Genomic DNA, 13,567 nt, shown 5'->3' with positions numbered 1-13,567 from the left:
CCCTAACCCTAACCCTAACCCTAACCCTAACCCTACTCAGTGACTCTGCAGTGTCCTTTGAGACCACAGTGCATGCACATCGCTGTGAAATATTTTTGGGTTACTTAAATTAAAAGCCTAGTGTGAAACCTAGTAAATCAACTACAGGTCTATTCTTCTTCCCAGACACTTCCTCCCCTTTCCTCAATTAGCCTGGGGATGCTGTTAAGAAATCCGTTGTAACCCGCATACAGGGGTGGGATAGACGTTCTTGGAATACCTTCAGCGATCACTGCATATTTACTCATTTGTATTTTAATACTGGGGGAGTCAGGACACTTCATTGAATGTAGATACAGTATATATATATATATATATATGTATATATATATATATATATATATATATATATATATACAAACATTATGTGGACACCCCTTTAAATTAGTGGATTCGGCAATTTCAGCCACACCGTTGCTGACAGGTGTATAAAATCTATCACACAGTCATGCAATCTCCATAGACAAACATTATATATATATATATAGCATTGGCAGTAGAATGGCCTTACTGGAGAGCTCAGTGACTTTCAAGGTGGCACCGTCATAGGATGCCACCTTTCCAACTAGCCAGTTTGTCAACTTTCTGCCCTGCCAGAGCTGCCCCGGTCAACTGTGAGTTGTGTTCTTGTGAAAATGGAATGTTTAGGAGCAACAACGGCTCAGCTGCTAAGTGGTAGGCCGCACAACCTTACAGAATGGGACCGGCGAGTTGCTGAAGCGCGTAAAAATCATCGGTTGAATCACGCTTCACCGACGGACGAATACTACCTGCCCCAATGCATAGTGACCACTGTAACGTTTGGTGGAGGAGGAATAATGGTCTGGGGCTGTTTTTCATGGTTCGGGCTAGACCCCTTCGTTCCATTGAAGGGACATATTAACGCTACAGCATACAATGACATTCTAGAGGATTTTGTGCTTCCAACTTTGTGGAAACAGTTTGGGGAAGGCCCTTGCCTGTTTCTGCATGACAATGCTACAAATGCACAAAGCAAAGCAAAGTCCATACAGAAATGGTTTGTTGAGATCGGTGTGGAAGAACTTGACTGACCTGCACAAAGCCCTCACCTCAACCCCCATCGAACACCTTTGGGATGAATTGCAACTCTGACTGTGAGCCAGGCCTATGTGAGCCAGTGCCCGACCTCACTAATGCTCTTGTGGCATGTCCCCTCAGCAATGTTCCAACATCTAGTGGAAAGCCTTCCCTGAAGAGTGGTGACTGTTATAGCAGCAATGTTCCAACATCTAGTGGAAAGCCTTCCCAGAAGAGTGGAGACTGTTATAGCAGCAATGTTCCAACATCTAGTGGAAAGCCTTCCCAGAAGAGTGGTGACTGTTATAGCAGCAATGTTCCAACATCTAGTGGAAAGCCTTCCCAGAAGAGTGGAGGCTGTTATTGCAGCAATGTTCCAACATCTAGTAGAAAGCCTTCCCAGAAGAGTAGAGGCTGTTATAGCAGCAATGTTCCTACATCTAGTGGAAAGCCTTCCCAGAAGAGTGGAGGCTGTTATAGCAGCAATGTTCCTACATCTAGTGGAAAGCCTTCCCTGAAGAGTGGAGGCTGTTATAGCAGCAATGTTCCAACATCTAGTGGAAAGCCTTCCTAGAAGAGTGGAGGCTGTTATAGCAGCAATGTTCCAACATCTGGTAGAAAGCCTTCCCAGAAGAGTGGAGGCTGTTATAGCAGCAATGTTCCAACATCTAGTGGAAAGCCTTCCCAGAAGAGTGGAGGGGGGGGGGGCTACTCCATAGTAACATCCATGATTTTGGAATGAGATGGTCGACGAGCAGGTGTCCACATACTTTTGGTCATGTAGTGTAGATATTGTATCAAAATGTTTCCTTTTCTATTTTCCAAGGTTGTAAAAAATACTGTCACTTTTTACCCTCTAATTAATATTAATATTTGTGACCGGTCTTGTCTGTTTCTGTCTCTGTCCTGCTCCTGACTGAAGGAATTTGATTTCTCAACGCAGTGAAAAGCTGTCTTTCTTTATACAAGCATGAAGTCCATCAGCCCCATCTCCAATCAGTCACCCCACTGTCATTTCCTGCTCCAGATGGATGGCCGTATCCCAAGTAGCACATTGTTCCCTAGGGGCCCAGGTCAAACACAGTGCACTATGTAGGGAATAGGGTGCCATTTGTGACCGACCGCCTCAATTCGGTCTTATGTAGATGCATTTGAAATTGTGTTTTTTTACATTGGATAAAAGTAGAGACACGGCGCTACCAAATTATATATAATACACTGCATTTGAGGAACAACGGGAATGTAAATCATCATTCTGCTTTGAAAGTCAATAAACTTGTAAACTCACTTTTGAGAAAATGGCCCTTGAATGTTTTGGTACCTGCTGGAGAGCTCTTCTTTGTCTACACCCATTCAGTATCATTCACACCCTCTTAAGCCTTAGCCCCACCCATTCAGTATCGTTCACACCCTCTTAAGCCTTAGCCCCACCCATTCAGTATCGTTCACACCCTCTTAAGCCTTAGCCCCACCCATTCAGTATCGTTCACACCCTCTTAAGCCTTAGCCCCACCCATTCAGCATCGTTCACACCCTCTTTAAGCCTTAGCCCCACCCATTCAGCATCGTTCACACCCTCTTAAGCCTTAGCCCCACCCATTCAGCATTGTTCACACCCTCTTAAGCCTTAGCCCCACCCATCTCTTTAAGGATCCACATGTGAGGCCATGTTTTAAACACAGTGAGTAGTTTAGTAAACAACCAAATATTTAAAGACTAAATATTGTAAAAGTAGTAGCCTTCAAAAAGGAAAAACTCCTGGTAAAAATACACTTTATTGAGTCCTTGGCCTATATCCTAATCTGACTTTGGTGCAGGTTATGTTGTTGTTCACATTACTGTGCTAAACAGAGTGAGTAGTGTAGTAAAGATTAAGACTAAAAGTGATAAAACGATAAGGAAAAATTCAGTTAAACAAAGTGTCCAGATGAAAAATATTTTATTAATATTAGATGACGCTGACCCAGACACACTTGATGGGTGAAAGAAATGCTATAACTCCCCACCACATGTAGCTAAGTGGATGAGTCTCTACAGAAGGTGTAAACGGTGCAGCCAAATATAATCAATATAAATAATATAATATACACTAAGAACAATATCAATAACAATATCAGTGATAGACGAGGTAGTTATATGTATACAATCAGTGGCTGAGCAGCAGGATATAAAAAATAGTAGCAGCAACGTGTGGAGTTAGGAGAGAATCATGTGAATAGAGGCACATCTTTTAGGGGGGTGAGAAGGATTACTTACCCTATCCTAGGTATTCCTTGAAGAGGTGGGGTTTCAGGTGTCTCCGGAAGGTGGTGATTGACTCCGCTGTCCTGGCGTCGTGAGGACAGCGGAGTCAATCTGTGACCGCTCGGCTGAATAGAGGCACAGCAGATAGTGTTGATGACTGGTGTGTCCAAACCTAATCTATATTCTGAGAGTTTCTGTCCCTTGTCTTTGTTGGTGCCTGTCCTCCTCCCGGATTTTCTCAAGAACATAAGTCTGTCCAGTCCAGGTGGTGCTTTCTAATGCAAACCATCTATAGGGGGAGGACGTCAGTCTGTCCAGTCCAGGTGGTGCTTTCTAATGCAAAACCATCTATGAGGAGGGAGGACGTCAGTCTGTCCAGTCCAGGTGGTGCTTTCTAATGCAAAACCATCTATGAGGAGGGAGGACGTCAGTCTGTCCAGTCCAGGTGGTGCTTTCTAATGCAAAACCATCTATGAGGGGGAGGACGTCAGTCTGTCGTCCAGGTGGTGCTTTCCAAAACCATCTATGAGGAGGGAGCGTCAGTGTTCTGAAACCTGGTCCCGACTGAGTCCGAACGCTCCCTGGAGACAACGACACCAGGCTCCAGAGCATCGAAGCTGTAAAACAGGAAATAACCAACATCATTTCTCCTCCAAAGTTTAGAAGAAGAAGAACGACCTCAAATGACCTCTAATGAACATGATGTTCACCTGAAGTGCTGGTACTGCTTGATCTGTGGCAGCGGCCTGAAGTACAGAGTCAGGTGTTGTTGCCAGCCATAGCTTTCCAGCTCCAGTCCAACCAGCTGTGGGATGTTGACCCCCCGTCTCTGTGCTGTCCTTCACAACACCAGTAATCTCAGACAAAGTGTTCACTCTGGTCTTTCTGAAGCGCTGCTTGATGAGGCCGGAGCACCAGTCAGGGGCAAACTTGGTGTGAACTGTGATCAGGAAGTGAAGGTCCAGACTGTGGTGGAGCTTGTCCACCAGGCACAATACCAGAGCACAAACTTGTTTTGGCCACTGCAGTCCACACGTGTTTCCCTCCATACAACAATGAAGTAGTTTGTATTTCTTAACAGCAGAAACCAACTCCATAGTTGGTGAAGAAATGGTGCTGGCTGACATGCCTTCAAGTATTTCTTAACAAGCCACACTTGCGAGGTGTTAAATAATACAGTTGAAGTCTGTGAAGTTTACATACACCTTAGCCAAATACATTCAACTTTTTCACAATTCCTGACGTTTAGTCCTAGTAAAAATTCCCTGTTTTAGGTCAGTTAGGATCACCACTTTATTTTAAGAATGTGAAATGACAGACTAATAATAGAGAGAATTATTTATTTAAGCTTTTATTTCTTTCATCACATTCCCAGTGGGTCAGAAGTTTACATACACTCAAATAGTATTTGGTAGCATTGCCTTTCAATTCTTTAACTTGGGTCAACCGTTTTGGGTTGCCTTCCACAAGCTTCCCACAATAATAATTCCAAGGATGAACCAGACTTGTGGCGGTCTACAATTCTTTTTTCTGAGGTCTTGGCTGATTTCTTTTGATTTCCCCGTGATGTCAAGCAAAGACGCACTGAGTTTGAAGGTAGGCTTTGAAATGCATCCACAGGTACACCTCCAATTGACTCAAATGATGTCAATTAGATTATCAGAAGCTTCTAAAGCCATGACATCATTTTCTGGAATTTTCCAAGCTGTTTAAATGCACAGTCAATTTAGTGTATGTGAACTTCTGACCCACTGGAATAGTGATGAATGGAATAGTGACACAGTGAATTATAAGTGAAATAATCTGTCTGTAAACAAATTGTTGGATAAATTACTTGTGTCACGCAAAAATAGATGTCCTAACAGACTTGCCAAAACTATAGTTTGTTAACAAGAAATGTGTGGAGTGGTTGAAAAACAAGTTTTAATGACTCCAACCTATGTCTATGTAAACTTCCGACTTGAACTGAAGATGGGACCTGGTTGTATAGGGTCAGAAGGATAGCGCACCTGCAAACAGCAAAATAACATTAAGATAAGTTAATGAAAAGAAAATGTAACGTAAAACACATCATTTTTTAATTCATCATTATCAGGTAAGTTTCAATTACCTACAAATGTGCAGAGCAGCAGCACAGCATACAGTAACGTCATGTTGTAAATACAATGATAACACACATTCCTCTGGAAAACACAGAAATAATGTGAGATCAATAAAAGTTGTGTCAACCATGTTGGAGGTCAACTAAATAATGAAAACGTGTTGTTTATGTTTAGGTTTACATACCAAGTGTTGTCATCGATTCCTTGTAGAGACGCCACACTGTTGCTTTTGTCACATCGGACGGCAGCAGCTTTCCACCAAGTGTTTTTGCCCTGGGTGGCGGGTTAGGGTCCTTGGTGGTGTCCTGGTAATACTATTGCATTATCCTCTGCGGAGTTGTTGATGAAGTTCACCACTCACTGGAAGTCCTCATGCTTCAGGTATAACCTGTGCTTGCTTGGGCCAGCTCTCTTTCTGATGGGAGGTATTAGACCATTCTCCTTGTATGAGGAGAGACAGGTGTGTTCTTCAGGTCTTTCTGATGGGAGGCATTAGACCATTCTCCTTGTATGAGGAGAGACAGGTGTGTTCTACAGGTCTTTCTGATGGGAGACATTAGACCATTCTCCTTGTATGACTGGTGATTCTCCTTGAGAGACAGGTGTGTTCTACAGGTCTTTGGGATGGGAGGTATTAGACCATTCTCCTTGTATGACTGGTGATGAGAGACAGGTGTGTTCTACAGGTCTTTCTGATGGGAGACATTAGACCATTCTCCTTGTATGAGGAGAGACAGGTGTGTTCTACAGGTCTTTCTGATGGGAGGTATTAGACCATTCTCCTTGTATGAGGAGAGACAGGTGTGTTCTACAGGTCTTTCTGATGGGAGGCATTAGACCATTCTCCTTGTATGAGGAGAGACAGGTGTGTTCTACAGGTCTTTCTGATGGGAGGCATTAGACCATTCTCCTTGTATGAGGAGAGACAGGTGTGTTCTACAGGTCTTTCTGATGGGAGGTATTAGACCATTCTCCTTGTATGAGGAGAGACAGGTGTGTTCTACAGGTCTTTCTGATGGGAGGTATTAGACCATTCTCCTTGTATGAGGAGAGACAGGTGTGTTCTACAGGTCTTTCTGATGGGAGGCATTAGACCATTCTCCTTGTATGAGGAGAGACAGGTGTGTTCTACAGGTCTTTCTGATGGGAGACATTAGACCATTCTCCTTGTATGACTGGTGAGGAGAGACAGGTGTGTTCTACAGGTCTTTCTGATGGGAGGCATTAGACCATTCTCCTTGTATGAGGAGAGACAGGTGTGTTCTACAGGTCTTTCTGATGGGAGGTATTAGACCATTCTCCTTGTATGACTGTATGAGGAGAGACAGGTGTGTTCTACAGGTCTTTGGGATGGGAGGTATTAGACCATTCTCCTTGTATGAGGAGAGACAGGTGTGTTCTACAGGTCTTTCTGATGGGAGGCATTAGACCATTCTCCTTGTATGACTGGTGAGGAGAGACAGGTGTGTTCTACAGGTCTTTCTGATGGGAGGCATTAGACCATTCTCCTTGTATGAGGAGAGACAGGTGTGTTCTACAGGTCTTTCTGATGGGAGGTATTAGACCATTCTCCTTGTATGAGGAGAGACAGGTGTGTTCTACAGGTCTTTCTGATGGGAGGCATTAGACCATTCTCCTTGTATGAGGAGAGACAGGTGTGTTCTACAGGTCTTTCTGATGGGAGGCATTAGACCATTCTCCTTGTATGAGGAGAGACAGGTGTGTTCTACAGGTCTTTCTGATGGGAGGTATTAGACCATTCTCCTTGTATGAGGAGAGACAGGTGTGTTCTACAGGTCTTTCTGATGAAGGCATTAGACCTTTCTGATGGGGAGGCATTCTCCTTTTACATTAGACCATTCTCCTTGTATGAGGAGAGTCAGGTGTGTTCTACAGGTCTTTCTGATGGGAGGCATTAGACCATTCTCCTTGTATGACTGGTGAGGAGAGACAGGTGTGTTCTACAGGTCTTTCTGATGGGAGGTATTAGACCATTCTCCTTGTATGAGGAGAGACAGGTGTGTTCTACAGGTCTTTCTGATGGGAGGCATTAGACCATTCTCCTTGTATGAGGAGGAGAGACAGGTGTGTTCTACAGGTCTTTCTGATGGGAGGTATTAGACCATTCTCCTTGTATGAGGAGAGAGACAGGTGTGTTCTACAGGTCTTTCTGATGGGAGGCGTTAGACCATTCTCCTTGTATGAGGAGAGACAGGTGTGTTCTACAGGTCTTTCTGATGGGAGGCATTAGACCATTCTCCTTGTATGAGGAGAGACAGGTGTGTTCTACAGGTCTTTCTGATGGGAGGCATTAGACCATTCTCCTTGTATGACTGGTGAGGAGAGACAGGTCTTTGATGGGGAGGTAGACCATTCTCTGTGTGTTCTACAGGTCTTTCTGATGGGAGGTATTAGACCATTCTCCTTGTATGAGGAGAGACAGGTGTGTTCTACAGGTCTTTCTGATGGGAGGCATTAGACCATTCTCCTTGTATGAGGAGAGACAGGTGTGTTCTACAGGTCTTTGGGATGGGAGGTATTAGACCATTCTCCTTGTATGAGGAGAGACAGGTGTGTTCTACAGGTCTTTCTGATGGGAGGTATTAGACCATTCTCCTTGTATGAGGAGAGACAGGTGTGTTCTACAGGTCTTTCTGATGGGGAGGCATTAGACCATTCTCCTTGTATGAGGAGAGACAGGTGTGTTCTACAGGTCTTTCTGATGGGAGGCATTAGACCATTCTCCTTGTATGACTGATGGAGGAGAGTCAGGTTTGTTCAACTGATGCTGAGAGACAAATTCCAGATATTTAGTCATTATTATACAGTAGATGGCCGTAATCACCGTCAGACACACTAACTTCATTAGTTTTGGTAAAAGATAATACAAAGAATCATCTTCATCATCTGAATGTCATCCGTGATGGATCATTAGCTTCCCTACAGAAAATACACCAACCTTCACACATCTAGATAGCTGGGTGGGGTGGGTGTGGAGCCAGAGACAGCAAGGGTTCAAACTGTAGAACCCAGTTCCTGCATTTGAATATAAAAATTGATTTTATCAAACAAAACTATGCTCAATGTTATCTCTGAGACCCTCAGGATGACAAATCAGAGCAAGATTACTGAATGTAAGTCCATTATTTACCTTCGGAGGTGAATGTATCAAACCAGTTGGCGTGATAAAAGTGTTTTGTTCCTGTTCTCTCTCCTCAAACAATACCACTGTATTTTTTCACTGTAATAGCTACTGTAAATTTGACACCGCAGTTAGATGAACAACAATTTAAGCTTTCTGCCCATATAAGACATGTCTTAGTCCTGGAAAGGTGGATGGTACTTACATCATCATTCTAGTCACATTAGCGCAGGTTAGCATCAACCGTCCCGGTACAGAGACACCGATCCCGTAGAGGATATTATTAACTTGCGATGAAAACAACTTTCTGACCCAATTAGAAACGTATTACATCTGTAACAGTAGCTAGACTCTTACCCATAACACATGGATGGAAGCTACAAGCTTCACTGTAACCTCTTTCCTTAAATAATGTTATCCAGAGCGTTGGTGACTGTAAATGTGCTCCTGGCAACAATTTAACTACGCTTTTTATTTTATTTTATTTTATTTTGCTGACGTTTACTGACACCGGCCGTATTAATAAACGGGTGTTGAGCGTTGGTAAATTCATCAGTTATTCTGCGCTCTGGTGCACTCAGACGAGAGGGGTCTGAAACAGTTGTTGCAGTGAAGTTCTATTGAAATGGATACTTGCACAGTGGAGTCTTTTTGTTTTACGTTTTACTACGCAATTGTGTTTATTTTTTAAAGACACGTCAGATAGGATTTACAGCTCCAATAGACAGAAGCTACATGGCAGACCAATCCAAACTCATCTCTCTCGGCATGTCCAGCCCACTCATAATGTCAGCCAATCATGGGTAGCGTTGACTTAACCAACCAGGCTCCTAATTTAACAATTGTATTCGTATTTACAGATTTGCATACAAGTTTGTCATTAAAGCACATGACAATGTTCGAGAAGGAATTTCTGCCCCCCCAAAACATGTGTTTTCATTTACATTCTCCTGTGAAGTAGTGACCCGAGACATACGCCTAGTTTCCTGAAACGGGACACATTTTAACACCATCACAAAGTGCTTTTACATTACAATATAAAATACATTTTATTTAAAAAATAAATGTATACAACATGTTGTTAATTGTATTCATCATTAACTCTTCCTATGTCCATCTAGGTTCTTCAGCCCCCAGTAAAGATGTTGTCGAGAGGGAAGAGTTGGAGACCACTGAGATGAACTTGGTCTCCAGGTCAACCACAGTGGGTGGGGCCAGCAGTGTGGGTGTGGCCAGCAGTGTGGGTGTGGCCAGCGGTTTAGGTGTGGCCAGCGCTGTAGGTGGGGCCAGCAGCAATGGGTCCCGGAACATCACTGAGGCGAGGCGTAGAGACAAGCGCTGCACGTGTTACAGCTACAGAGACAAGGAGTGTGTCTACTACTGTCACCTGGACATCATCTGGATCAACACACCAGAGTGAGTAGTGATAGGCCTAACCCTGACCTCCACTAACCCTGACCTCCACTAACCATGACCTCCACTAACCCTGACCTCTACTAACCCTGACCTCCACTAACCCCAACTCTAACCCCAACCCTAACTCCAACCCTGACCTCTACTAACCCCAACCATGACCCGGTTCTCGCACTAACCCCAACCCTGACCTCTACTAACCCCAACCCTGACCTCCACTAACCCTGACCTCCACTAACCTTGACCTCCACTTAGCCCAACCCTAACCCCAACCCTGACCTCTACTAACCCTGACCTACACTAACCCCAACCCTAACTCCAACCCTGACCTCCACTAATCCCAACCCTGACCTCCACTAACCCCAACCCCAACTCTAACCCCAACCCTGACCTCTACTAACCCTGACCTACACTAACCCCAACCCTAACTCCAAACCCTGACCTCCACTAACCCCAACCCTGACCTTCACTAACCCCAACCCTGACCTTCACTAACCCTGACCTCCACTAACCCTGACCTCCACTAACCCCAACCCTGACCTCCACTAATCCCACAACCCTGAACTCTACTAACCCTGACCTCCACTAACCCTGACAACCCTGAACCCCACAACCCTGACCTCCACTAACCCTGACCTCCCAACCATGACCCCCACTAACCCCACCTCCACTAACCCTGACTCCACTAACCCCAACCCTGACCTCCACTACCCTAACCCCAACCCTGACCTCCACTAACCCTGACCTCCAACCCTGACCCTAACCCTGACCTCCACTAACCCTGACCTCCACTAACCCTCCACTAACCCCCCTGACCCCCTGAACTCCCAACCCTGACCCCTGACCCTAATCCCAACCCTGACCTTCACTAATCCCAACCCTGACCGACCCTAACCCCAACCCTGACAGACCCTAACCCCAACCCTGACCTTCACTAACCCCTCCACTAACCCCAACCCTAACCCCAACCCTAACAGACCCTAACCCCAACCCTGATCTTCACTAACCCCTCCACTAACCCCAACCCTAACCCCAACCCTGACCCCCCCAACCCTGACCGACCCTAATCCCAACCCTGACCTCCACTAACCCCAACCCTAACCCCAACCCTGACCCCAACCCTGACAGACCCTAACCCCAACCCTGATCTTCACTAACCCCTCCACTAACCCCAACCCTAACTCCAACCCTGACCGACCCTAATCCCAACCCTGACAGACCCTAATCGCAACCCTGACCTTCACTAATCCCAACCCTGACCTCCCCTAACACTGAAAATATATATATATATTCACCTTTATTTAACCAGGTAGGCTAGTTGAGAACACCTTTATTTTACCAGGTAGGCCAGTTGAGAACACCTTTATTTAACCAGGTAGGCTAGTTGAGAACACCTTTATTTAACCAGGTAGGCCAGTTGAGAACACCTTTATTTTACCAGGTAGGCCAGTTGAGAACACCTTTATTTAACCAGGTAGGCTAGTTGAGAACACCTTTATTTAACCAGGTAGGCCAGTTGAGAACACCTTTATTTAACCAGGTAGGCTAGTTGAGAACATGTTCTCATTTACAACTGCGACCTGGCCAAGATAAAGCAAAGCAGTGCGACACAAACAACAACGCAGAGTTACACATAAACAAACGTACAGTCAATAAAATAAAATAAATAAAAATCTATCTTCAGTGTGTGCAAATGTAGAAGAGTAGGGAGGTAAAGGCAATAAATAGGACACAGAGGCAAAATAATTACAATTCAGCATTAACACTGGAGTGATGGATGTGCAGATGATGATGTGCAAGTACAAAAGAGCAAGAAGGTAAGTAATAATATGGGGATGAGGTAGTTGGATGGGCTGTTTACAGATGGGCTGTGTACAGGTACAGTAAGCTGATCAGACAGTTGATGCTTAAAGTTAGAGAGGGAGATATAAGACTCCAGCTTCAGTGATCTTTGCGATTAGTTCCAGTCATTGGCAGAGAACTGGACAGAAAGGCTGCCAAAGTAAGTGTTGGCTTAAGGGGTGACCAGTGAAATATACCTGCTGGAGCACGTGCTACGGGTGGGTGTTGATATGGTGACCAGTGAGCTGAGATAAGGCGGGGCTTTACGACGAGTATGTAGCGAGGGCCAGCCAACAAGAGCATACAGGTCACAGTGGTGGGTAGTATATGGGGCTTTGGTGGCTAAATGGATGGCACTGTGATAGACTACGTCCAGTTTGCTGAGTAGAGTGTTGGAGGCTATTTTGTTAATGACATCGCCGAAGTCAAGGATCGGTAGGATATTCAGTTTTACGAGGGTATGTTTGGCAGCATGAGTGAAGGATGCTTTGTTGTGAAATAGGAAGCAGATTCTAGATTTAATTTTGGATTGGAGATGTTTAATGTCAGTCTGGGAGGAGAGTTTACAGTCTAATCAGGCACCTAGGTAGTTGTAGTTGTCCACATATTCTAAGTCAGAACTTTCCAGATTAATGATGCTAGTCGGGCGGGAAAGTGCGGGAAGCAAACGGTTGAAGAGCATGCACTTAGTTAGACTAGCATTTAAAAGCAGTTGGAGGCCACGGAAAGAGTGTTGTATGGCGTTGAAGCTCGTTTAGAGGTTTCTTAGCACAGTGTCCAAAGAAGGGCCAGATGTATACAGAATGGTGTCGTCTGCGTAGAGGTGGATCAGAGAATCACCAACAGCAAGAGCAACATCATTTATATATACAGAGAAAAGAGTTGGCCCGAGAATTGAACCCTGTGGCACCCCCATAGAGACTGCCAGAGGTCTGGACAACAGACCCTCCGATTTGACACACTGAAATCTATCTGAGAAGTAGTTGGTGAACCAGGCGAGGCAGTCATTTGAGAAGCCAAGGCTATTGAGTCTGCCGATAAGAATGCATTGACAGAGTCCCAACACTGATCCGTACCTCCCCTAAACCCCACCTCTTTCCATGCAGTATTCCCCCTGTCTGTATCACTCTTCCTCTAGTTCTACTTCTTTGTCCCACTCCCTCTGTCTCTCCGCCTGTATATCTCGCTCTTTCTCTCTCCCTCCCTCTCTCGTCAGTCTGTCTTCTGTTGTAGGGTCTCAATGTTTACACATGCTTGAAGACCCTGTTATCGTCTCAGTGTCTACAGCTGCTTGAAGGCCCTATTCTAGTCTCAATTGCCTTGCCTTCATTGTCATGGGAAACATGCCAATAAAGCCCATTTGAATTTAATCGAGAGGGACTGAATTCTCAGGTTGTTGCCCAGAAAGAGAGGGAGAGGATTATCATGTTGTTGCCCAGAAAGAGAGGGAGATGATTCTCATGTTGTTGCCCAGAAAGAGAGGGAGAGGATTATCATGTTGTTGCCCAGAAAGAGAGGGAGAGGGAGAGAGAGAGAGAGAGAGAGAGAGAGAGAGAGAGAGGATCCTCATGCTGTTGCCCAGAGTGAGAGAGAGAGAGAGAGAGAGAGAGAGAGAGAGAGAGAGAGAGAGAGAGAGAGAGAGAGAGAGAGAGAAGAGAATCATGCTGTTGCCCAGAGAGAGGAGAGAGAGAGAGGATCCTTATGTTGCTGCCCAGAGAGCGAGAGAGAGAGAGAGAGAGAGAGAGAG

At 45.0% G+C, this 13,567-nt stretch overlaps 1 protein-coding gene across 1 annotated transcript in view; it reads left to right on the top strand.

Moving 5' to 3' along the window:
- LOC127910540 (endothelin-3) overlaps window positions 1–13,567 on the top strand; it is a gene marked incomplete at its 3' end in the record, with an annotated part of 82,983 nt that overhangs the window by 2,759 nt on the left and 66,657 nt on the right. Inside the window, exon 2 of the mRNA XM_052474588.1 lies at window positions 9,687–9,981. Within this exon, the coding sequence (XP_052330548.1) occupies window positions 9,687–9,981 (295 nt within the window). The remainder of the gene's footprint in view (window positions 1–9,686; window positions 9,982–13,567) is intronic.

Source organism: Oncorhynchus keta, chromosome 21 (genome assembly GCF_023373465.1).
Source record: "Oncorhynchus keta strain PuntledgeMale-10-30-2019 chromosome 21, Oket_V2, whole genome shotgun sequence".
In the NCBI taxonomy this organism is placed as follows: Eukaryota; Metazoa; Chordata; class Actinopteri; order Salmoniformes; family Salmonidae; genus Oncorhynchus; species Oncorhynchus keta.
This window is presented reverse-complemented; position numbering and strand designations above follow the sequence as displayed.